Source organism: Amphiprion ocellaris, chromosome 6, assembly GCF_022539595.1.
Source record: "Amphiprion ocellaris isolate individual 3 ecotype Okinawa chromosome 6, ASM2253959v1, whole genome shotgun sequence".
Classification (NCBI taxonomy): domain Eukaryota; kingdom Metazoa; phylum Chordata; class Actinopteri; family Pomacentridae; genus Amphiprion; species Amphiprion ocellaris.
Window position 1 is genome coordinate 36,009,725 of NC_072771.1, and position 26,938 is coordinate 36,036,662.

At 40.1% G+C, this 26,938-nt stretch overlaps 1 protein-coding gene across 1 annotated transcript in view; it reads right to left on the reverse strand.

Annotated features, from left to right (window-relative positions):
- Positions 1-26,580, reverse strand: part of srrm4 (serine/arginine repetitive matrix 4) — a 68,618-nt gene extending 42,038 nt beyond the window's left edge. Inside the window, exon 1 of the mRNA XM_023277317.3 lies at positions 25,771-26,580. Coding sequence (XP_023133085.1) covers positions 25,771-25,973 — 203 coding nt within the window. The 5' untranslated portion in view covers positions 25,974-26,580. The remainder of the gene's footprint in view (positions 1-25,770) is intronic.
- Between the last annotated feature and the right edge of the window lie 358 nt (positions 26,581-26,938).

The following is a 26,938-nucleotide window of genomic DNA, read 5'->3' on the forward strand; positions in this document are numbered from 1 at the left end:
CATGCCAACTCAAAGCTTTCCTCTTCTTATTTGTTTTATTGCTTCTTTCACAATTCTGATGCATAGCAGTCCTCATTAGTGAGTCAATCATGAGCAAATCCCTCAATGTCCCTAAACACAGAAGCCATCATCTTGCCAGCAGACGCCACTTACATGAACAAGAGAATTGGTGTGTTTCCATTGTTTTGCTTTGATACTTTGATTCTGAATTAAAGTGGTGAACCCAAGTCTCATCCCGGGTCACAAATCTCCTGAGGAATTCGACTAGATCAGCCTGAAAACGAGCCAGAAGTGTCCTTGTCATTTCAATTTCTTGAACTTCTGATCTGGCGTCAACATTTGAAGAAAATGGTGACAAGCATTTGCGTTTTGTGGACACTAATATGAGGTTATATAGTCTATAGTTAGGCCTCTTATTTCCGAGTGAAGCTGAGAACTTTTTGAAGTACCCTCTTATCAAACGAGAGGTGCCTCTGCTTCAGTGCAATAGTGGGTGGTATTGAATCTGAGCTTAGAGAGTTTGTCTTTTTTGATGATTACTTTGTATTTCACAGTTTTTTCATCATTGTGAGTTATTGTGTTTGTCCAGGTTGGTTTTGGGCAGGTGAAGAGACTTCACTGATGCATGTGTAACAAAAAAACATGTCCTGTTTTTTTTTACTGTGAAGCACTTTGGTCACCCTTTAGGCTGTTGTAAAGGGCTATATAAATAAACTTTGATTGATTTATGTTTTATCCTGATACCAAACCTTATAGTACTGTGATGTAACATAATTTGCGTCAACCACCAAGACACTTGACCTGTTTTCCACCAGTTCTCCTCACACAATGAATGAAATTCTCCCTGATAGTGACTATTTCTTCTACTCCTCGTCTGTTTCTGGTCTCTTGAACAGCTGGCAGGCTCATAATTATAAAACTCTGGTATATTCTCCACCTTTTCAGTGTCAAAACTACCGCTATGAGCTACATTCCTTGTTGTTAAATTGCACTTCACTTGGCTGCTCCTCCTTTATGTTGACCTCACAACCAAATTTAGTTTTTTAACTTTTTAATTTAGACCTTTTTTCTTTAAATTTGCTTTTTACTTCATTTTCCTACACATGAATCCACAGGGGTCACCGACCTGCAAGTTGCTCTTTAAGGTTTCACTTGTTCTCTTTGAGTTCAGTGTGAAAACAGATTCCAGCAGTGCTTCACGCCAACCAAGCAAACTAAATTATGATCTATTTTGGGAGCTGTATGAAAACTGTTTCATAACATAAGTAAACAAGCGTAACATTATAGATTGCATATTTCATATCCTTTTCCACCGTGCAGGACATATTGGGAAATAAGATATGTTCAGAAATAATCCCTCAAGACGTGCATGTGGCGTCCAGCACAAAGCCTGTCACCTGCTTCAGGCGTCACCGCCGTCTTGACCACGTTTTCTGTCACATTGCCAGAGTGAAATGAAGAGCCGAGGTTCCCGACAACAAGTCGAAAAGTAAACCTGAATCCCTTCCTTTTGTCACCAAAATCCTATAAGCACATTTTCCAGCGATGAAATAATAGCTTGGGAAGGGCAAAAGGAAGAAGTGAGTCTGGAGCGAGGAGTCCACTCTGTGTTCTCAGGGGAACTGGAGGAGATGGGGTTTAAAAAAAGGTGAGTCTGATCCTGCAGTGTTTTGAGCGGAAGAAGATTATGAGGAAAAAAAAACAGATGAGGCCTGATGAAGAGCGACTTAAGCTCTATTCCCATGGGGCCATTTTAGCCGAGCACTGTCAGGAACTGCCTGCAATTAATAAATAACGCTGTCAACGTCTGTGTCCCTGAATACAAAAATAAAACCTTTTATTACCTCATATGATGGCTGGTACATGCACACCACTGAGCAAGGAAAAAATCCAGCCACAGCAGGAAATTGGAGGATATCCTATCTATAAATGTACTTTGGATTAAGGCTGCTATATTTTAATACAAAAGGCAACGTTTCCAGATTTATCTTGTTTGCTGTTGGGATATATCAGATACATGCAGTTTGTCATGACCACTGTAGATCATCAAAAGCAGTAGTTGTTCATGACAGTAATTTAACACTAGTTTAAAGGTCATTCTATCTTAAATCATTAAGAAGACCAGTTGATAGGATTAAAATGGATTCTCTTAATTGCAATGTCACAAGTCGGACTTTGTGCAAAAAGTTAATGTGTGATAACTTCTATATTTACAGTAGCTGCTTAAGAGTTTATCATCAAGCATCTGTTTCAATAAATATATGAATTGAATAAGAGCAATAGGTAAGCTAACAGTCCAGAGTGGGGTCCAAAAATGAAAAATATGATCACATCAATTTGATTTTCCTTGGTTATATTTGGAGAACCACTTTAAAATTCCAGAACTCTGTTGTATTCAGATCAGACTATCAAGTGATATTCTTGTTTTTGTGGCACAATTTGTAATACCTGCTCAATAAAATCAATCCAATATTATATATTCTGAATCAATGACATGATGAGAAATAACAGTGAAAATTTCAGGCTTTTATCTTTAATAGGTCCTGAGATATTGTCATCAAACTGCAATGTGCAAAAGCATGTTGCAAGGGACTCCATAGGCAATGTTTTAAAAAAAGGAAGTATTTCATGTATCAAGTGGAAATTTCATAGTTAGCATTTTATCTATCCATATAGTTTTTGAGATGGCTGAGCAGAAGGCCCCTGATGATTAGAGATGAAATCACCCTTTAGGTAACAAAAGCTTTGGTTAAAGTTACGAAAACATCTTGGTTTTAGAATAATGGTTATAAAGTGAACAATATATTTCATGGATCAAAGCTGAAAAGGAAGTAACTGTAATTTTACCAGGTTAAAGTCGCTCTATGGCTATTGATTCAACCCTTAAAAACTTACTTAAGTCTATGAAAGTTAGACATTTGGAAGTTTTTGCATCATAATAATCCCTTCCTTCCTTACAATTGATTAGATGTAACTCTATACTGTTGCTTTTTCTAGAAAACATGGATCTGTGTGATCCCTTCCAAACATTGTAAAACTACTCAATAACAAGTTGTAATATTGGAGTAATTCAGTCATGTCTGACCTGGAACCAAAACTGGTTCCTTAGCTGTGTTACATTTCAAACTGTGGAGATCTGAATCCCTGTTTTTAAGGTGAAAATGGTCAGCCATGTGCAGTGATTGGTTATTTTTTGCTCTTAATATGTCTTCTAGAATATAAAAAAACACCATTTTAACATGTTAACAATGTAAAAAAAAAAAAAATTTTCATATGCAGAAGTCTTTGATTTTGCTAAAGTATTGGCATCAGGGGACCTTTAGATAAATCTAAATACAGACAGATGCTTTAACTGTGAAAATGATAGAAAGATTAGAAATTATTGCAAAACCTTCTCACATCTCCAGGCAATTTTGGACCTATGAGAATGAGGGAATGGGGCTTTAGGCCAGGATTAGAGCTGATAACACGGGCGGTCATCCACAGTGAGGACCTGAGGACTAAGACGGTGAGTTGCTAAATGGATATTTAAACTTGACTCCTCCGATCTGACATCCCCTAACCTTGGCGGCTGTCAATCAGTCTGTCAGTCAGGCTGGAGGACTGTCCACCCGCCTCGGAGTTTATGAGAAAAGATAGGGTGTCTTTGAGATTATTCGTCCTTTCCAATACAGTATAAGCCCCTAATCTTCTGCCTCTCTCGCTCGGTTCTCAGCAGGATGAGGTGTCGTTAAGGCTGGTGACAGATGGGGAGAGGGATGGTGGAGGACTTTTGCTGGAAAAGGAGTAAATATGTCAATCACTTCTTGAAGAGAAGGAGTGAAAAGTCAACAAGCCAACTGCCTCTTTCTCCTCTCCAGCCTACATCCAAATGATTCCGGCTCCACCGCTACACAACACGTCTCCTGGTGTAGTTACTGCACAGAATGAATTAAAATAAAATGTTTTCCTTATCAACACAAGCGCAGTGGTTTTGATTCATTTGCACCACCTGTATCTCAAAAGCGCCGCGTTTCAAAAGCATTTTTCACCAGGCTGAATAACGAGGCGAATGTGCAGAAAATCAAGGACTCGGATAAGTGGATTAAAAATAGACTGCATTCTGCTCTTTGACTTTGACATTGATATCTCAGTACATTAGGTTCGCCCTTTGGCCATCATGAGAGGGTTTATGCCACCAGTCAGGATCTATTTGTTTACACAAATCATCCCTTCATAGGCCACCTCGGCTGAATACATCAAACAGAATGAAGTTGTCCTGGAGTCAAATTGCAGCTGGCAGCTTAAAGTCCATCACATGATGTAATGTACTGCAGCAACATCCAAAAATACACGATGTAGGTTAGTGTGGAAGTCCATTAAATCAGGCACATGTCCTGTAACTCCAGTCGTCATTCAGGTTTGTCCATTGTATACCTTCTTAGCCAAATGCTCCCTCGGTGCAAAGCAAGACAAGGAAAAATCCAAGAAAGTCAAACTTCCAGCACAGTCTTAATAATTTAGCAGTCTTCTTCCACAGCACTAGGAACCCATTTAGACGAGGACAAAAGGCACTCGTGCATCGCCCTGGTCGGATCAAACGCAAATCGTTAATTCCGAGGCCTCTCGTTGTAGTCAGATCTGGTGTTTTATTGTGACTAGATTTCCTTAAACTGTCTTCAGAGTCAAAGAGAGTGCTGAGACAAAGCAATTCTCTTTCTCCGACAAGGGCACTGCTGAGCCCAAGTTTAAATTGAATGCCCCAAAATAACAGTTTAATTATGTGGCTATCGGAGAGGCTTTCATGTTTTTCAAATGAATCAGGCCGAGTGTGATAACCGATTCTTTCATCGATGCGAAACTGGAAAAAATGTCTCCCACTTCTATCAAAAGTGATAGGAAGCCACAGAAATTATGCCAGAGACATTAATTATATTTCTCATAATTAGGTAGAATATCCTCAGATCACCCTGATCCCTGCCAGATAAATTTAATTAGTGGACACGCAGGGTCCATATCTTTATAAGGCTGCTCCTCTGAGGATGGTAGCGGTCTTCGTTTTTAATGGTTTGTTGTCAAGGTGTGGTCAAAGACAAATTTCTACCACAGGAGGCAATCAAGCTGTATCGTACTGCAGATTTTAACTCACTGTTGTAATGACTGGTTCTTTTTAAATGCACATTTCCCTACAATCAAAATGGATCAACAGCTGCAACTCAGAGGCAGAGATACGACTTTGAAAAAAAATCGCAGATATTTTAATTTTCAGACAATCACAGCACTCCAACGCTGCCCCGGTGACTTATATCTGAACTATGCTTGTCGGCGCACATCTGTCATCAAGTCAGTGAGCTTGTGATTCATTTCATTGAGGCTGTCTATGGCTAATAAGAAACTGGCACTGAATGTATAACATATCACCTCACCATGAAGGCTGCAAAGTAAATCAAAACAATAACTCAAAATCTTAAAGAGCCAATTTTATGCATGTTACAGGTTTATAACAATTTTTTTTTTCGGTCTGCTAGAATTTGTTTACATGCTTTAATGTTTTAAAATGACATTATTTTTCCCATACAGCACAGTACCCTCTGTCTTAAAAGCTACGTTTAAACTCCTGTCTCCTTAAGATCTCCTTCTCAAAAAGCACAGTTTGCTCTGATTGGTCAGCAGGCCTGATGAAAACAAAGCAACACTGGATATGTACCATCAACTCAGATCTATGAGTCTAGCCAGAGAATCTTCCTACAATGTCACAGGTAAGAAAACACATTTCACTCTCAAATCACATTGGTTTCACAATATAAAAGAAATGCAGTTTCGTTATACAGGAATGTCCTTTTGAAACCCGAAGTGGTGCTAAATGAAAGGTCAGGGGGATCAGAAAGTCACCAGGATCCACCCTGTGGAAGCCAAAAATGTGCGAATTTCAGAGCAATGTATTCATCTATCATAACAATCTTGAATTTGCAGTGACTCCTATAACTTTAAATTTTCTATGATGAAATCACTGAAACCCATATGTCTTTGTCACAAATACAATCATGCATTTGCATAGATCTTTTTAAGTTCTACTAAATCTGCTGGGTGAAAAATATACAAACAGTAACTTGAATCATCAGTTTTGGTGATAAAGAATGTTGTGTCAATCAAATTTTCTTAGTGCCATGGTCTCTTAACTTCTCATGAGTATATACTACTGACTACAGCTGGTGACTCTTCTGAGTCAATTTAAATATGATTCATTCTGTAGCTTAGAGCAGATCTGGAAAAAGCAAATTATTAACCTGAAGAAAAAAGGAAAGTCATTTGGAGCCATTTCTAAGATGCTTTTATCCTAAAACCAGCGGTGCAGAACTGTTGTTAAGTATAAATGATGATGAAAGCTGGTAAAGAAGTGATGAATCCTCCAAACATTATTTCCATCTCAGATATCAAGTCTTCAAAGAGTCAACTTTATCTTAGCACTAAACAACTTTCACTACCAAACATGATAACAGTGAATAGAGAAATAATATAACTGGCTGAGAGAGACTATATAATATTCTATAATTAATACTCTAGCTGGGCATCGTGAAACCTTCAGAATATACCAGCAAACTCTGACCAAACAAACTGGTCAGTAAACGAATGAATCAGCAAAACATTTGCTGAGCTGCAGCTGCAAAGTAATTTCTGCTCTCATGGCATCCACATTCAACATATGTCTAATGACTGAGCAGTTAACAAGGCTATTACTAAACTTAATTAAGGAAAGAAATGAGCCATTTCCAGAAACTTGAGCAACAGAAACACCAATCTTGCAGTGCCTGGGCAGTATGCTGATGCTATGTAAAAATGATAACTTTCCCAAATGGTTTTCTGTAGTCTGCAAATATGAAATTGCAGCTTGCACTTATCCTTTTGCTGAGGTCATTCTAACTGGAGAGATCATTCACTTGACAAGGGAATGACACAGATAAACAAAGATGTTGTTGTCATTGGGGGGATTTAATGGGGCTGGTTGACTATCAAATGGTCTAAAATGGGTGAAGCGAGTTTGCTAAAAGGATCATTTCATCTATCTCGTATCTGTGTGATTTGGCCTGACAGAACAGGAGATTTCTACTCCACTTCCCAGCACGTCTCTCTTACTTGGAGCACAGCGACAAACCTGTCAGCTCCATTTGTCCTAATCAGGTCTCAGTAGGATGTGCTGGCTACTGGAACGTCAGTGGGAATAACACTCACGCTGGGAAGAAGCACACTGGGAAGATGACTTTTTTTGAACAACAAGTCTCGGCACATCTCTCCGCTCCGTCACTCTTCGACCTTGATATTGACCTTGACACGGCAGCGTTTTCCACCAGCAGAATCAGCTTGTTGCTTTGACATTTTCTGATCTATATTTGTCCAATGTGGCATTAGGGAGCGTGTGCCTCTGAAATTTGACTTAAAGCTCTATAAGGCAGCTTCATACATCGCTGAGTCAGACCTGTGATGAGAGTGAAGAGCTGAAATGTATACTTTCATATCAAGAAATCTTGTAATGTGTCAAAATCAAAGGGCATCTTTGGATTTTGGGGCTTTTTAGACTCATTGCTGTGAAATATCTGCAACCTCAATTCATTCTTTCAACGTGGATGACAAAGTTTCTATGCACCACCACAAACTGTGTAAATTTACCAATTTTTAAAGTCTAATTTAACTATGTAGTTGAAGTACCAGCAATTCTAGAAGGAGACACATCACCTACCCAGACAGATTTCTTTGTTTTTTTAAAAACATTCTGAGAAAGTTCTGCAAAGTTCTAGTAATGTTTACAACAGGAAGCTTTTTTTCACTTCCCAGAATGTTCTTCTTAAAGGCAGGAAAAAATTCTCTAAAGATTGTCTAAAAACAGATCTTGCACTGAGAATGTTTCTCCTACATCATGTAACATTGTGATAATGTTTTATGGGAAAATGTTCTACAATCCATGACAATTTTCCCCCAAACCCCAAAATGTTAAAAAAAAAAAATTGTCATTGGAGGCCTCAATAACATTTTGATAACAATGTTTGAATGTTGTTTGAGAATGTTATTTTGCTGTTATCATGTGACATTATGGAAATGTCTTATGGAAGAATGTTCTATCATGTGTTAACTAGAACATTTTTGAAAAAACATATCATCTCAGGCCTCAATAACATCTTGAAAACCTTTTTTGAACACTGGTTTAAAAACGTTCCTTCATAATCTAAGAACATCGTCTGAAGTTCCAATTAAAACATTCGGTCTCGTTAAGTTTTCACCCCATAGGAACATTATTTGAAATGAGAAATATCCTTAAAAGACTCTTTAAAGAATACTTAGTTTAAACCATTATGAGAACTTGTAGGTAATTTAACCTAGGAGCAGAACCTGCTTGCTGGTCAGGACAAATTGGTGAACTACTGTAGCTGGAGAGCTAATGACTAACGCATTAGCAAGTTAGGAACATGCTAGTGGTAGACAGTCCAATAGCTCTCCTAACTACTTCCTCTGTGTACTGATATTTTGTTCTCAGGGTTCTAATTTAATTTTAGAGAGAGTTATTGAAGAGGGTGGAAATTGCTCCCTGAGTTTGCCCAGCTTGCTAACTTTAAGTTAGCTCGCTGTCAGTTAGCAAGCTAATTAGCTCGACTCCTACCTCATTACTGTCTTAAAGCAACTTCCCCTTTGTGGAGCAGTTTGTACTCTGACAGAGGAAGTTAAGGGAAAAACGGATGGTGCAACACAGTTAATAAGCTACGATAGCTTTCTCTTTTTTTGAGGCTCTGTGGCTCTGTAGGTCAGCCCTGTCAAGACGGTTTGGTAATAGTTAACCATATGTGTCAAAATTCACAGAAGCTGACATTATCTTCCTGTTCTGATTAGTTTCATCTCAGTTCATCACAATCTTTTTGAATCCTGATTATGTTCACATTTCATTCCTATTTAAAAAACAAGGCCCTGTTTTTCATGTTGACTATCACAGAGTTGTATTGATCATCATTCCACATGCAGTTATTTTGTGAAAAAAATATATATAATATACAACGATGAGAGAACAACATTGATCATCAAACATTGCTTCCTGGCATTCGTGTGGATATTACTTAAGTGCCATTCATCTAAACATTCCCCAGACTAAGCATTCTCCTCCAACAGCCACAACATGCCCCAAAAGCAGCACAAAAACTGTGTAGGAACAGCTCAAGGAACAAACCAAGAGCTCAAAGCATTGATGTTCCCTACAAACTCTTTGAAACTTGATTTCTTTTCTTCCTGTTTACTTTAGAATAGCATTCATGGCAACAGTCCTGATCCACAGAGGCCCTGTTGTGTAATTTTTAGGACAAGAAACAGTGGATCTGCAAAATTACCCAAAGTCATTATAAATAATTCCATCCTGACCTGAGAAAATGGCCAGCTGGGTACATACAACTTTATTTAACAGATGTAGAACTGTGCTTTTAAAGTAATATGTCAGCAGAAAACTTATGTTAATTATTAAAATTAGAATTGAATGTTATGAGGATTAAAAACTAAAGTGTGTTAAAGGAACACTTTCTAGTTTTGGGAAAAGTGGGCCAGAATTTGTCACAATTGCAATTTAGGAAAGTTAGATTGAATTAACCATGATGTCACACTTATAAAACAATAAAACTGAGAGATAACGGTGGAAAATCCACCAAACCCCCTGCCAAAAAAACAAATACAGGGGTGTACACCTGAAATCAAGATTCCAATGGGGTGGCTATCAATCAGAGTATAAAAGATGTGGATTTTCAACTCAGTGTTCAGGAACCAGCCTTTGTTTGCTGTGTTTTGCTAAAATTACAATTTATTTAAAATTGCAGCTGACTAACATCTGCCTGACTTCTTAATTACTTTGATTATAGAAAATACTTGTAGTTGTTAAAGAAATCCTATTTTAGAGGCACAGAAACCTACACAAAATTAGGTTTTAATGCTGTTCCTGACCAGGCATATAAGACTTTCTGAAACTACAAAAACCTGCCTGAACCAGGATCATTCACACACCTTCCTTCTGTGATGGAGTTAATCTGTGATGGCTGCTTCACCGTCTGTGACACTCGGTGTTCTTCCATCACATTAAAATCTCTCCTCTTGCAGCTATAACTGCACTAATGACCAGTTGTTATATCCTGGCTGTGCCTTCAAATTGGGAGACACTGGTATTGATCAACAACCCTGTCATGTCCTCTCATATAATACAGGCATTTTACTGATAAAATGCAGTCAAAGTGATATATTAAAAAAAAATAATGCCTGTAAAAATTAATTCTGGCCAGTGGGCACATTTATGCTCATATAACAGTAAAAAAACAAGCCAAATGGATTCATTATTTATGAATGAACATTAAAAACAGGAATAATAACATAGTTTGGCTAAAGTGTTGCAGCTACTTCAGTGGAATGAGGAATGAGAGGTTTAATGCCATAAATTCTTAATGCAAACATTTTGTAGCTGTTTGAAAACTCCCATTGATTGAAAAGGACAAAAGCAGACAAAAACAAACATTTCAATACAACAAAGCCGCTACCGTCTGACGCAACTCCACCAAAAGGTTTCTACAAAGTACCAAAAACTCAAAACACACCCATCTTTCACCTCACGCGAACCTCAGAGGTGTCAGTTTTTGGAATCGCTTCTCATTGTGCGACATTTCGTGTCGAGAAGCGACAGCAGAGGTGAGATCGAGGCGGTGGTATAGAAGCAATGCGGCGGGCCAATTAATTCCTGCACTACCATCTCTGATTGCATCCGTGACATCAACACTGCCACAGTTTGCGCCCTTCGCCCTGCATCAGTTATGCAAATGGTGGCAATTTCACATGAATGGCAGATCGTCTTCCTGAAATGAGGATGGGCAAGGAGCGAAAATGAAAAATGAAGGAGGAGACCGAGACGTGGGAGCCACTCAGCCTTGAAATGATTTAATTTAAGTGATGAGGAGTTGACTTTGATAAGTTTGCATTTTAATAATGAATACTATGACCGCTTCAGGGGTCCAGTTACAAAGTATAGCACACTTGGCAAAAAACAGGAGACCAACAAGGCGAACTTTCTGTCACAGTAAGACAAAACTAAAGCAGAAACTTGTTCTGTGTGTCTGTGTGAGTCTGTGTGTGGACCTGCAGTAAATAAGATGCTCTGAGGAGTTTTTAAACTCCGGAGTTAAATTTGCTGCCAGGGGAAAAGGGGGATTCAGCCTATTATGTAGGATTTTTCAGATTTTCCAATATGCCAACTCTGGGGTGTGCATGCATATTTAATGAGGCCTTTGCCTCGGCACAACTTTAGAGAGAGAAAGATTTCAGCCTACTGTCATTATGAGTGATTGTGCTACCTAATGGCACATTCCAGTTGGATGTGGCAGTAAATATCTGTCTACCCCCTACAGCACCACTGATCTTATTATGATTATGACTTCTTCAGCTGCTGTATATATTCAAAACCTGTCACACTATATCATTGACACTGAGGTTCTTGAAGTCATATTATTACTTTCTGTATTGATCAATCTGCCGAATATTCTCTAATTACTGGTTTTGCCTATAAAATGTCAATAAATAATTGAAAAATGTTTGCTATAAGTTTCCATAGACAAAGATGACATATTTAAATTAATTTTTTTGTTTGACCAACACACCCAAACATCCCATTTGCTGTCACATTCTTACCTCTGAGAGGCCATAAAGACCAAATATTTGATTAAATTTTTGCTTAAAAGTGCCAGGTAAAGTTCTGTTGATCAGCAGCTCAATTTGGGGGTTGAATACAGAAAGTGTACGTCCATTTAGTGTTGTGTAGGTTCTTTTTTGAGCAGGAACATAACTTTAGGTCCGTTTTTCTCATCCTTCAGTGGGGCGACACAATTTTTTTGACAGTTAGCAGAGGAGCTACATGTCAGTCACAAGTGAACAAATAAATAAATACAAAAACCACAAACACAATCAACTTTGAAACCAACTGATCAATATGGCCAATGACGCAACAAAACACCGAGTTATATTCCTTCTATATGAAGACCTGCTTGGGAATTGAAGTGTTTCTGATTTCTGATTAAGATTTTAAACTAACTGTCCCATACAGCTTGGAGACTCATTGGGACTACATGATAAGATCCATCCATCCATCATCTAAACACCACTTAATCCTCATTAGGGTCATGGGGTGCTGGAGTCTATCCCAGCTGACTTAGGGTGAAGGCGGTGGACACCCTGGACAGATCACCAGTTGATCACAGGGCTACATATAGAGACAAACAATCACAGTCACATTCACATCGACGGACAATGTAGAATCACCAATTAACCTCAGCATGTTTTTGGACTGTGGGAGGAAGCCGGAGAAAACCCACACATGCACAGGGAGAACATGCAAACTCCATACAGAAATATCCCTGGCCCAGGCTGGGACGCGAACCTTCTAGCTGTGAGGCGACAGTGCCAACCACCAAGCTACTGTGCAGCCCCCATGATAATATCTACAAGTATATATAACAATGTTTGACAGTGGGCCAGCTGTGGCTCAGGAGGTGGAGCAGGTTGTCCAGTAATTGCATGGTTGATCTCTTCACATGCTGAAGTGTACTTGAGCAAGACAGTAAACTCTAAGTTGGTCTCAATGGCAGTCAAGCACCGGGTATCATAGCTCTGCCACCATCAGTAGGTGAAAGAGAAACACATTGGAAACCACTACGCAGAACCTAGTTAAGGTGATGTATAAGTGCAGTCTATTAACCATTTAGTTTGATATTAACAAGTTAAAATCTATGAAGACCCCAGCCCTTCAGGCTAACATTAGTTACAGACATTAACAGTGATAGTAACCTCCATTTTTGTTGACGAATACACTTTATCTACCACTTTCCCATCCAGACTCAATGCTTCTGCTGAAGTTTTTTTTCTTAGTGCAAGATATTATTAGCACTACAGCAAGTTGTTGCACCACTGTCTCCAGTTCGTTTACATCAGTTTCATGCAATGTGGTGCATTGCTCCATAGCTGCTCCCTCTGGCAGGATAACCTTAAAAACATGCTGTAATGTGTGATTCTTTTAAAATCTTGTAGTGTGAACATGTCTGACCTTAGAGAGAAGAATACTAAGTGAAATTTCTTCCTATATTTGTGATGCAACTGGATTAAAAAATCTGTTATCTGAGCCCATTGTAGAGTTCCTGAGCTGGACTGGACCCTTTGCAGTCATTTGCATGAGTTTTAGGCCGCCATGAAAGTCAAAAAATATCTAAATCCAAATCTTTAATTCAAGCAAAGAGAAAAGTTAGAGGTAAAATCTGTGTATATATGGATCTCCAGTTATCTGAAACTACATTTGACAATCATTATTTTGCATATGTTAGAATAGGAATGACAAGTTTGGGCTCACTTGCAATTTCCATGTTTTTGTTTCTCCTCTTTGCTGTAGGCAGAAATGATTAGCCGTTCAAGTTGAAAGTTGGCTCATAGCTTTTTTTTCATGCAGACATCTCTGGTTTGTGAAGATCTAATAGGGCGTAATGAGTGAGCCGTCCCTCTCTCACTGCCACACTCACTGCTAATGAATCGCTCAGAGGAATAGGTCATCTCTTACTGTCGCTAAGATTTACTACTGTCCGTTTCATGTAGAGTCAGTAGAGGACAAAGGAGTGCTTCACCTTCTCTCTCATCGTCTATTATGAGTTTATTCAATGCTGGACATTATGTGCCTACGTATAATTCAATTCCCTTTGGCCAAGGCTCAAGAAAGGATTTCTATTCATGGGCTGGAATCTGACATTCAGTAAAATATAATAACCTTGGCTGCTCCAGTGTCCTGAAATGGGCAATCTCAAAATGTCACTCACTCTTATTTCTTTATTTCCTTCCTTCTTTCATCCTCTCCTGTGTTCTTCCTTCCTTCCTTCTTTCTTTCTTTTTTCTCAACGGTTATTAAAGCCGATGCTCTGCTCTGCTATTATATTGATTTCCATCTCACCTCTTTATTGAAAATAATAAACGTTTCTCCTTTTCATTTTTCATTTCACTTCAACCCCATCTTTCTCTGTTTTCGCCCTCTCACAAAAAAGCAGATGTCGATTCCGTGAAGCCGCTACATTCCTGAACGTCCGTAGAAATTTTCATGTAACACTGGATCTATTTCTGCATGAGGCAAAATGTAAGAAACTAAAGCCAAGTCGGAACCTCTGCTTTCTTATCCAGTTCAGTTAGCTTTGACCTTGTCATGTGCTGGTTCTTCAATGTCAAAAAGAATATTTTCTTTCACAGCCTTTGAACAAGGTGAAGCAATACTGCAGCTCCAAGGAACAAAGCTGAGAGTCCGCTGAAGTATTTGAGGTAGCATCTGTCTGTGTGTGTTACAACCTCAAAAAAAGCCAAGTGGTCGGAACAATATCGGGCCAGAGCTCATGAACACAAGAAACCTCTAATGAGATTTGAAAGACTTGAGATGTTCTTGACAGTTTCTGTAAAAAACACAAGCACTCAGAATCTGTACCAACCAAAGCACAGAGAAAATATTTCAGTTTTTAGACACGAAATCGGGATTTTTACATTTGAGAGATTTTAATGCATTGATTATGATTCCTCCCCTTAATGTCTCCATCTGTTATAGTCATTCTTGCGGAGTCTGCACTCGGCAAACTGACAAAATGACAAGCACACACTCTCACACACACACACACATCTCGTGAACAAGCAACACAATTTACTATGTTAATGGACTTAAATGCCATGAGTCTTTTTAAATGTCAGTGCACTCGATTTTAACATAAAGTAAGTGCAGCAGGTGCAGAGCTGATCCACATTACTTTGGCTCGGCTTGGATTTGTGTTCACAAATACTTAAAAATTCTAATGAACAAGACAGCCGCTTTCAAACAGGGCTAAAGGTTTGCTCGAATTAAACTGATTCAAGCATAAAAAATGAAAAAAAAAGAGAAAAAACTCAGCGTCAAACAAAATCAGTTTTCCTTTTCTGCCACTGAAGCAGAAAATTTCTCTTAACAGCACGGCAGATTACAGTCTGGCCTCATGTTTTACTGATGCTGATTGAACGGCTACACTTTGGCATATAGCTGTAATAGGATATCTTTTGTTTTTTGTTGTCATATTGTCATCATCAGTAGTCACAGTGGGAGAGAAGACTTTGGTACAATTTAGAAGCGCTGATGCTTTGAATATGTAACTGTTGTGTTTTCTGCTGCATCTTAAGTGGAAAAAGTCAACTGAATATAAACTCTATGGTACATTTACTTCAAATATTAAAGTTTTACATGCAAAATCTGAGACGATCCTATAAAATCTAATGCAAATTAAATGTGTAAATTGTTGACATGCAGACAAAAGCATGTTCAGACTCTGTCACTTGAGAAAATAAAGATTTTTACCTTTTTAAACATGTGCATATGGTGTTTTTTTTATATGCTAGAAGACACATGATGAGTGAAATAAGCAGAAAATGCAATGAACTGATAAAAGAAACAGATTCAAACTTCCAGGATTTGATAGTTAATAAACCTAAAGAACCAATCCTATTTACTTGGGACTTTCTGCGACATTCTTCTTCAGAATCTGTTTTTGGTTCCAACATGTATGGCTGAATATTCAGTGGTAAATATGCAGTCAACAGTACAAATGAGAATTGCCTAAAACTCCAATATAAAGTATTTCTGTGCAATCTATGACATTATACTGCAAGGTTTTTATTGTTAGAAATTGTTCTTTACAATGAATGGATGCACATTTGTCACATCTGTTCCATTCAAAAATATAATTTTACTTTTTTAAAGTTGTGAATAACAACTTTACAAAATATACAAAAAACTCCTCAGGACATGATTAGTAAATATTATGCAATATAGATTAAAAGGGCCTATAATGCACACACATTGTGTAAATGCATACATAAATTAAAGAGTGCACTATCAGCTCTATTAAGAGCAAAGATAGAGGTAAATAAATATTTGATTAGAAAAGCATCCCTGAGGGGCAGTCTGACACTGGTAAGACCTGCACATTAGCACAGGAATGAAATATCCACCTACACAGATTATATAATTAGATAATGTTACAACCACGTTTTAATCGGGATGTTACTGGATATGAACCAGAATAAAAGGCATAACCTGGATATCAGTGGGTGTAAAGTGGAATTAATTTCATTCTACATAAATCTGGCACCTGTCAGATCATCAGGACACTTGACCTTCAGATTTGCAGTCAAGTTGTTTTTGCCCCGAAACTGGAAAATGATTTCTCGACTGAATACAATATTCCTCATGAAAATGTGTCACTTGTGATATGAAACTTCGCAGTAGCCGGCGGCCACGTGGATGCAGGCGGCTTTTTCCCCCATCGAGGTGGACCACACTCGGAGAAACTGTAATCCCCGAGGGAGAATTTCACAGCGGCTTTGAGCTGATGTTTGAAGGAAAGGGTTAACGCTCAGCTCTTTGCTTTCATCTTCAAAAATGCTGCTGCTGCTGTTCGGCTCCGTAGGAATTATCATGTCGAGGCCTTCTCTCCCCCCCTCCCTCCCCATCACAATGTGTGTCAGTCTCCATATGTACTGTAACTGTGTGCACATCTACAGTTTGACTTCATGCGTGTGCAGGTGGGCGGCTGCACATGCAAGCAGTTCTGTGCATGTCTGTTTTGCTGTATCGGATCCTATGGGGGACTTAAAGGAGAAACATAAGAGGAAAATCTTCCAGAATGAAGTCCTGACTCCCTTTGGGGTTGTCATTATTAGTTATTATATTAGAATATAGCGTGTTTGAGGGTTAAGGTGACTGAGAATCCTGCTGCAAAATCAAAGATAAATACAAGCACGTTTGAACAGGCCAAGAGGGAGACTGAATATTAAATGCTTCTCCTTGTGACACAGTTTCCATTTACTTTATAGGTCCAGTGGTGCAGCATTTCATAATCAATTCTGCAGATGAAAACGTCTCGAACAAATTAAAGGATGTCTGTCAGTTTCTGAACTTCTCACATTCATGCATTTTTTTGTACTATTCTTGTTCGTACTTCGTTTCTGTTTATGTTACAAGCACCCCTTTATATTTTATCCATGTTGCCTGGAAGGCATGAAGAGCAAAGCAACGAACGATGCAAACCTGCAACAATTACGCACAGAGTTCATATGCTATTCTGTTGTAGGCATGCTCCTCCTCACATTAATGCCTTCAGGGCTTCACACACTGCACAGTAATAATAAGACGTACATATGTGTGTGTGTGTGTGTGTGTGTTTGCGTGTCTGCTGCACAGAAGAATTCAGAGCAGCTCCATCCCCTGATTCATAAACCCAAACAAACACACAGCCTCCTATCATATCACGATGCTTGTGTACGAGGACAAAAGGAGAGAGATTGGCTGGATTCAACTATCAAAGCCTCTTTTGAGCTTTCCATTCACTGGGACTTGCTGCTTTCAGGCACAGATTTTATGCACATCGCGCTCAGGCTATATTAAACATCTATCACAAGTTTGCACACAAGTGCAGAAGATCATCTGTCAAAATCAATAGGTTTTACCATGAAACTAATTTCTCACAGTGTTGGCCGGCGCCTTTCCAAACACAGATAGTGAAATTTAGAAATGTCAAAGTGAACTTTAAAAGCCACAAATATCACCTTTTGAAGTAATTGTGGAGTCGCTGACATTCATCAATAACACCTTCAAACTCCTCACTGATGATATATTGCAGTCATTTCGTGCTGTGGGCCAGTGATTGCCTTTTATTATTATTTAATGTGTTGCTCTTCTGTCAGGTTTTTTGGGGGCCTGCTGATAAAGCGAACAAATTCTTTCACTGATTCTTCTACTAAATGATACACATTTACTATAGATTAAGACAAAATACGATGAGAGCACAATGAACTTCACATCTTTCTAACTCTCAAATCGACGTTGCTGCAGGATTTTGAAGGGATCTGACTTAGTACAACACAGGTGAAGAGATTCATGTATGTTGCAGTGTATTTGTTAGCAACAGAGCTGACTGGCCGGCCTCTGCAGGTTGCCGTCTAATGGGCTACATGATAGCATCACTTAAATAAAATGAATTATGATAGCAGGCTTTGTGAGTTAAGTGACCAAAAAGAATTTCCTTTCTTTTATAGATTAAAGCAACGTAAACGTTTTTTTTTTTTTTTTTTTTTACAAATCCACTGCAGGGAAATCAAATTTTTGATGTTAACATCTCAATATGGTGCTTTTTATATGCAGGATGACAAATTGTGAGCGAAATATGCAGTAAATACCATGACTATTTGAGTATTTCCGCCTCAGAAACTGTCTCAGAAACATGCGATCAGACTTCTGGGATTTCATACATTACAAACTGAAGGAACCAATCCTATCAACTTGCAAGGTGGGACATTCTGTAATATTTTCCTCCTTTAGAATTGGTGTCCTGCTCACAATGTATGGCTGAATTACTCCAGTATTACAACTTGCCATTGCTTGAGGTGCAACAAGCTAAGGTTAGGTGAAGAGACTTCATAGATCTGCAGATTCTGGAGGATGTAGTTATATTTTAGCCATTTTAAGGCAAGACCTGACTATCTTCATGGGGGGAAAAAAGCTTCTAAACCTCTAACTTTGATAAACAGAGATGCTTTTTTAGGGTTTTAGTCAATGACCAGAGAGGAACTTGATCTGGTTTAGTTTATGTTTAAAGTGGCTGCTGTCATTTGACAATAACAAACGTGTTTAAATATAGCTTTATATTGCTGAATCATCTCACCGACATCGCTCTATTCTCTAGTTTTTCATCTGTTATTGTTTGTTGATTGGCATCATCCACTATTTGTCATTTATGACCACAGCCGCTGCTCTTTAGCTTCACTTTTAATAAAAACGTCCTCCGTCCTGCTGTTCTGCAATGATCACTCACAAAAGCAGCAACAGCCACTGCAGCACATTATTTTCCCACAAAAGGTCTCCTGGAGGAGACTTAAAGAGATCCAAATCATTGCTGCCACTTTCCAAAACATTTTGTGCTTCACGACTGAAAACAGGACACAATTAATATTTCCTGAGTCACTCCTCTCAGAGACACGGCGCAATAATTTGCTGTATTACTGCACCGAGTATTTTAGTTTTCTCCAACGGTACTTTTGACATTTTGGTGACTTCTGTTAAACAGAGCATCATTTTCTGTTATTAAAATCTGTTTTTAATTTGCTTTAGTCGCATGAGGGGTTTTGACCTTGGTAAAAGTTCTTTTTATGTCAGCTAAATGATTCAGTGTTCTTTTTGGGGAGCTTTTATGCATCTTTGCATTGAGGAAGCTCTTAAAAAACCTGTTTGGCCAAATAAAATAAAAAAAACCTTGACCTTCATCTATAAACAACTCCATCCTAGTTACTAAAGATCTAATTTTCATCAGAGGTCTTCACCCAAACTACAAATTAGCACCTCTTTAACTGCTTTAACACAGTAAACCTCCTGTCAGACTTTCAGATGTGTTGTTTGCTTCCAGCCATTTGAATCTCAGGTCCAATTTTGCTTGAAGTGATAAATATCAAGAAAATCAGTTTATTTTAGAACTTCAAAGACACCGAATCCATCATACGTGCTTTCATTTTCTCACAGTTAAATTACTTCCAATGGTCTTCTAACTGGCATATAACAAAAAAACAAAACATACACAGACTTCCGATTGTGCAGAATGTTGCAGCTATCTACTAACTAAAAGTAAGAAAAGAGAATATAGGACTTCCTTTTTAATGTCTTTGCACTGGCTTCCAGTTTACACCACATACAATATGTTTGTATGTAGGAACTTTACAAATATCTACATTTCCTTAAATGTTTCCCAGTGCCCAGATAAATGTGATGAGGTCTCTTGATTCAAATGGATTAGCTGTCTGTCAAACATTTAGAATCTCAGGTCCAATTTTGCTTCAAGTGATAGATATTGAAAAAATCTGTTCATTTTTAGAACTTCAAAGACACCGTGTCCATCATATGTGCTTTCACACAGTTCAGTTGCTTCCAACGGTTTTCTAACTGGCATAAATCATAAATGCACAGACTTCAGACTGTGCAGAATGTAGCAACTATCTACTAACAGAAAGCAAGAAAATAGAACAAAGGACTTTCCTTTGAATGTATTCACACTGGCTACCAGTCTGCACCATGCACAAGTCTCCAGTATTCATTCAAAATTCAGAACTTAACTGTTTCCTAATGCACAGATAAATGCTACTAAGGTGTATGAGGTCCCTTGATTCAAATGGATTAGCCATGCACAATAAATAACGAAATAGAAGTCCAATATTTCTGCTATATCTCCTGTTCCCATTCCATACAAAATCCATTCCACTGTAAAACACACCAGGACGGTGCATCAAGGGTTAAACGGCAAACAGTGGTTGGATTCAAATGGATTTAGGTCTCAATATGAAGCATGAATCCATTTTGGTGGTAAGTCCGATTCCTGCCTGGGGAGTTGGCATCATCTCCTGCTCTCCTGTCAGCATGCTTCAGCAGCCGCATCCTGCACTCTCTGAGTAATATGACACAGAGAGGCCGAGTTAACGCACACTGAAAAGATACTGGGACAAGCAAGGAGAGAGACACTGATGTGAGGGGAGGCAGACAAGTCGGGCAAAGATACTCGGCGATGGAGAGAGCAGAAGCGCAGACAGAGAGATGGATAACGGCAGACAAACCCCTCGTCCATCACTAAATCATGTTTGTCATTCTCACAGACACACGGAGGAAGAGAGAGATGCCTCGTCCCAGGGGGAGTGTCGACTGCTTCTCCTTGATGTTTCTGAGACTTTATATCCTGGATTCATTTCTTCCTACTCTCTGAGATCTTTTTTTTTTAATGCCTTGTGTTTGCTTGTATGTGCGGCTGCTGTGTGTTCCAGCATTCTTTGGAAGCAGTAGGGGCTGACAATTCAAAACCATGGCATTCTTTTTTAAGCAAACTGTACGAACCCGATGCCCAGGAGGTGGACACAAAAACATCAATAAAATGATCCATGTAGAAGCTAGAAATGTGAACAGTCACACAATCAAACATGATGTAAACAAATTCCCAGGTTAGTCAAATCAGTTTTGAAGGGAAAACAATGATAAATAGTAGAATTAGCACCCAGACTGTTCATTCATCACAGATAACAGAACTACCATGTTTTGTTGTATGAGTGAGTTAAACTGTCAGGGTGATATTAGCTCATTGCATATATAGCAGAATTAGACAAACTATTAATAGACAAGACTCAACACCAAAAAGCAATGAAAAGTCCTGCTCAGAATCTATCTTGCTCATGATGATATCTGAGATATCATCTGATATTTTGTAAAACCCCAATATCAGCATTGAACAAACACAGTGCCATCCTCTAAACCACAAACTGAAAAACACAAAAAAAATGTCAGATTTTGGTTCATTCATAGATTTATTATAGGTTTTCTCTAAATATGACAGAATCATATCGTATAACAGTGCTGATATTGTGTTAAATGTGCTTTTCATATCAATTAGTCACTTTAGGCTGCCACCCACAAGCTTCTGGTTGTATCTTTGACTACTTCTCTTGACAGAAATGGTGCAGTTCTACGAAATTTGTTGGCTTTCCCACACAAACTTGTTTCTTTATCACTATCCAAAGGTTCTTGGTGGGATCAGGACTAAGTCAGGACTTAGGGAAAGCCAGTTCTAGCCTGATTTAGCTATTTGTCTGATCCCCTTTGATGTGTGTTTGGGGTCATTGTCTTGTTGGAACCCAGCTGCCTCTGATCCGCAACCTTTTGATTGATGATTTTAGGTTTTCTTGAAGAATGTGAAGGTAATCCCCTTTCTTCATCATTTTATTTACTTCATGTAAATGGAATGCAACTGGCACCGAAACAGCCCCAGAGCATAATACTGCCACCACCATGCTTGACAGTAGGCTTGGGGTTCTTGGGGTTAAAGGCCTCAGCTTCTTTTCTCCAAACATATTTCTGATCATTGAGTCAAAATCGCTCAATGTAGTTTCATCTGACTACAGAACTTTCCTCTACAAGTCCTTTGTTTGTCCATATGAACAGCAGCTACAATTTTAGTCGAGCCTTAATGTGCTGCATCTGGGGGAAGAACTTCCTTCTTTCATAGTATTGTGGTGGTGATGTGCTTGACTATGGACACTGGTAGCTGTGTTCCAGCAGCTTCTAATTCATTGCAGAGCTGCTTTTGGTGAGTCTTAGTTGACTCTTGACCTTCCTGAACAATTGTCTCTCTGCAACAGGTGATAGTTTGCATTTGTTCCTGATTGCAGCAGTGACACAACTGTACCATGCACTGTATACTTACAATTGTTGGCACGGATGATTTAAGGATCTGAAGCATCTTTAAAATCGCTCCAAGTGACTATTGTGACTTGACAAAGTTAATGATTTCCTTTTTCAGATCTGTGTTGCGCTCCTCAGACTTCCTGTTGTAGCATTTGTGACTGGGTCTAATGAGGTTATCAAATGGGCCCTGTTCATATTGGTTCAGAGGAGCCACCAACTGTAGTCAAATGTAATTACTTAGAAGAGATCATGCCACTAAAAACATTTGATTAACAAAAGTTTCTACATCACCAAAACAAGTAACTGAAGTTGTTATATGCTTTTTTTTTTTGACCCGGCAGATTTATACATATTTCCAGAAGACCTACACTAAATGCATAAAAGAACCAAAATGATTGTTTTTGTGACACAGACGTGTCTCATTGATTCCATTATAGAAAATTAAGAGTTACTGGAGTCACTGGAAGCTCAAGACTGCCTTATATGATATACATGGTCCTTAAAAGTGTTTGTAAGCTTTTGTTCACAACTGTATTTTCAGTTTACAATGATCTGAGACAAACAAAAGACTACATTTTCTCATTTGAGAAGTTGGAATGCTGGCTCAAAATAACCGTTTCAGCTGTTTTCCAATGTTACAGTCAGTTTGGATACTGCAGCCGAAGCGCATTACATTCTATTCAAGGTGTTCCTGGTATTTTGTCCACCCGGCTGTATATTCCCAGTGGTGCTGTCAGCGTACAAGCCCCTCCAAACCCTTTCCCTCTCTTCCTCGTTAAACCAGCATCTGCTGAGGTAAGAGCCCTGAAACCCCCTACCAGAGACACACACACACACACACACACACACACACACACACACACACACACACACACACACACACACACACACACACACACACACACACACACACACACACACACACACACACACACACACACACTTTCCCCCTCCCTTCCTCGGCACTCTCAAGCTTGCCATCTGCCACAGAGTTGGACAAGACCCCACTAACACGGCAACCACACACACTCACATATACACACATACAAGCTTGCACCCTCATTTCAAACCCTCGCAATTGCTGGAAAACATCCCCAGTACAGATGCACATGAATGCACACAAACACACACAGTCCAATTCATGCACTACGTGACCTGAAGTTAGCCAGCCTGCATTTTTAATGAGGAGCCCCCCATGAACAAAACAGCTTGCAGGGTCATAATGGTTTTTGAGAGAAACTCCACCCCGCTGCATAGAGCCGGTGAACTCCTCCCCTCCTCCGGCCTGAAGAGAGGGGGAGAAAGGGAGGACAGAGAGGGGAGGACAAAGGGACGACAGCAAACTCTAATTACTCCTCTGTGGCTACCGGGGCCTTCTAGCATTTTTATTTCAGGAGAGAAAGGCGAAGGAGAACGGAAAAGGAAAACAAGAAGAGTCGTGCTGATTGAACATGAAACATCTCCGCGTGGCTCTCCCTGTGTTCCCTCCATCTCCTCTTGTTGTACATAATGCCCTCTCGCTTTTGCCGCAATTGTTCATCACCCCTCAGTCATCCAGAGTGAATAATAATGCTTCCTCTCGAAGAGGAGCGAGCCTAAGGCCATGAATTCTGATGGTCTAAGCATTCCCCAGTCGCACTCTGCTTCGGCTAAAAACCAACAGTGTGGCGGGGAAGGGAGGCGGGATGCTCAAGCCTCCTCCTGCATCCATATTCTGTTTGTTTGTTGTGTTTTACTCATTATTTACAATCTGTATCACCCAAAAAATCCCGCTGTATTCCTCCCCTCCTCCTGTAAACATACACAGAAGCAGGAGGAGAAGCAAACACTGGACTGCAGGGACGCTGCTGTTGTCTGTCACAGAACAGACCCAGGCGAATTAACAACATTATGTCTGCTCTCTGGGGACGTTTGCTCTCGCCTGCCCCTGCCACGCTGCCATCATTGTCACTGTCACCCGAGCGGAGGGGCAAAAAAACCACTTGAGGAGAGCTTCCTTCCCAGGGAGGCTAAAGTTGAAGAGACAGCTGGGCCCCGCTCCACAGTCTCTGGCTATTTCCAAAAGACTGCTCAGTTTATGGCAGCTAGCTTTTTGCGGGTCCATTTACTTTATTTCTAATTTTTTTCCTCCTGTGTGCCAGTTTTCCTGAATAGAGTCGCATCTATCATCTGTACCCGTCTATGGGTGACTGACACAAATTGAAGCTGCAATTATTTGGCGAGATTGCAGAGCACGATGGAACGAAGGCATATTTGGTCATATTCTTACAATAAAAGTCTCTTTTTTTGGTCGTATCCTACAAGCTAATAAAATTCTTTATAACCAGGCCATGTGCAGCATTATGGTCCTGCTGTAATAGAAGCCATTAAAGACACATTATTTGGTTCACTGTGTCCCTCCACTGCCTGTGCCGATGTAAGATGAAATGGGCCATTCTAATCCTCATTAACATAGCTAATTTCACATGAGAGAAAGTTGATAGTGGGTGTCAAAACCATTCAAAGGTCACCCAAGCAAGCTGCACTGTTTAATAGGTAAGTATGCATTTTGTCTCTCTGAGTGAGTCTGTGCAAATATTATACATGTTTGAAGGTTTATTACGTGCATATGTGCTGTTACAAACAAAATGCAGGGTAACCGCTGACGGAACAGAGCCTGATGAAATGGATAAAGCTGTCAAAGGCGGCAGATGATGGTTGATGATGCAGAAAAGAGCAAAGATGGGACCAAAACAAGGCAACAGGGGCACGTAGGAGGAAATGAAAAAATTAAAAAAAGGCACGAAACATTCATCCTTCCCCTCCGAGGCTGCGAGGGCTACAGCTAACCTTTTGGTGGCGAGGATGAAAGTGGGGAGAACAAACACGGAACATGTTGCGCCTTCCACGGAGGCTCTGGCACAAAGCCATGTCAGAAGGAGGAGGAAGGGACAAGTCTGACATTAGAGGCACGAAGATGCTGTCACATGACCTTTAAAGGGTAAATAACCGAGCATCTTCAGGCCAGCTGTGTTTGGCTGCGTGTCACATGTGACTGCATGCATAAGTGAGAGAGAGATCACCACAGTGCTCGGTGATAAATCAAAAGCAAAGACACATTTGAGCTCTTAACCTCTACAGGGATGATGTGTTGATCAGGGCATTTAGGTCAAAACAGGGCAAAAAAGTGAAATTTTGCCACATATAGCTGCTGTTTTTGCTGTGTTTCATTACATTCACTACATTTAGATCAGTTTTTGATCTGTAAATTACCAAAAACATGCACTTTTTGTGGGCTCTGTTCGGTACAAGAATCTTCAGGAATTAAAGCTCCTGTCTGCTAATGTCTTAGCATGATCACACAACAACGATGACTCCAGTGAATCCACACATTTGTTGAGCAACCGAATCAGCACATGCACTCACTGACTGACTTTCTCGTCAAAACTGAAGCTGCTGGGAAGCATATATGTTTCAAATTGAGGGAAAAAGTTCAAACTCACTCGGTCACTCTCCGGCGGGCGGTGATGCTCGCCACAATGACGCTCTCTGGTCTCGGGGTGGCCACAGCCTTGAAAGTCCCCTTCCAAAACTTCTCAAAGAGCAGCTTCTCCTCCAGCTGCTGGAGGCTGCCCGTGCCGCCCTGCGATACCGGGGACGGCGAGGGGCCACGGGGGCCGAGCTGGAGCGAACACGGCGGCTGCATCTGCGGTTCTTGGTCTCCGAAACCAAATCACTCATGAAAGCGACACGCAGACAGACAGCGGTCGGCTGTTGCTCGGGAACTGTCCAAGTCCTGAATCAAAGTGAGCAGAGTGCAGCGGCTGTTTTTTTTCCGCCGTCTTCCCCTCTTCTTTCTCGGCGGCGGGTCAACGTGTCAGCGCGTCTGTCTGCTCCTCACTCTTGAAGCGGCAGCGTGGGGACAAAAGCTTGACCCTCTCCAACTGCAGGCTGGGTATTGTTCTCCCAGATGAGGAGGGGTGGGATTGAGTTTCTCCCTCTCCGCCTCGGCTCTTCTGTCACATCTGCTGCTCTCTGGGTCTGGGGTCGGGTAGCCGGAGCGCTCCTTTTCTTTTTCCCTTCCCCCCCCCCCTCCTGTAGTCGGCGGTTTCACACAAAAGTAGGCATTCCTTCACAGTGGATGTGGAGATGTGAGCGACATAAAGTGGCTTTTCTTGCTGCAGTGTTGTTTTCTGTTTTTTTTGGTGTGGAGATGACTACGGGTGTTGATCCAAGTGTGGCGGCGCGTCCGAGGCTCAGGCGTGGATGTAAAGTGGAGAGAGTGAGCACCAGAGTGAGAAAGCGAGTGAGGAGCTCAGCTGAGAGCGGCTTGTTTTGTCTCTCTCAGCCTCTGACGTCAAAATTGGGGGGTTGGACTACGAGGAAGAGGGACACCCTTCCTGTCATCCTCTCTCTCTCTCTTTCTCTGCTCTCATCTCACTCCACTATACCCTTGATTAGGTTCACTTCTCATCCTGACAGGTGCCAACATCACTTCCTCCCTCCTCGGCATTTCCTTTATTCCATGTGTCTTTTTTCCCCACTTCCTTCTCTTCATGTCTACTATAACTGCTGCCATTCATTATTTCTTTCATTCAGATGAAACTATTACACAATTAATCAATTAGCTGACCAACAGAAAGTTTTGCTGCTCTCAATACATTGTAAATC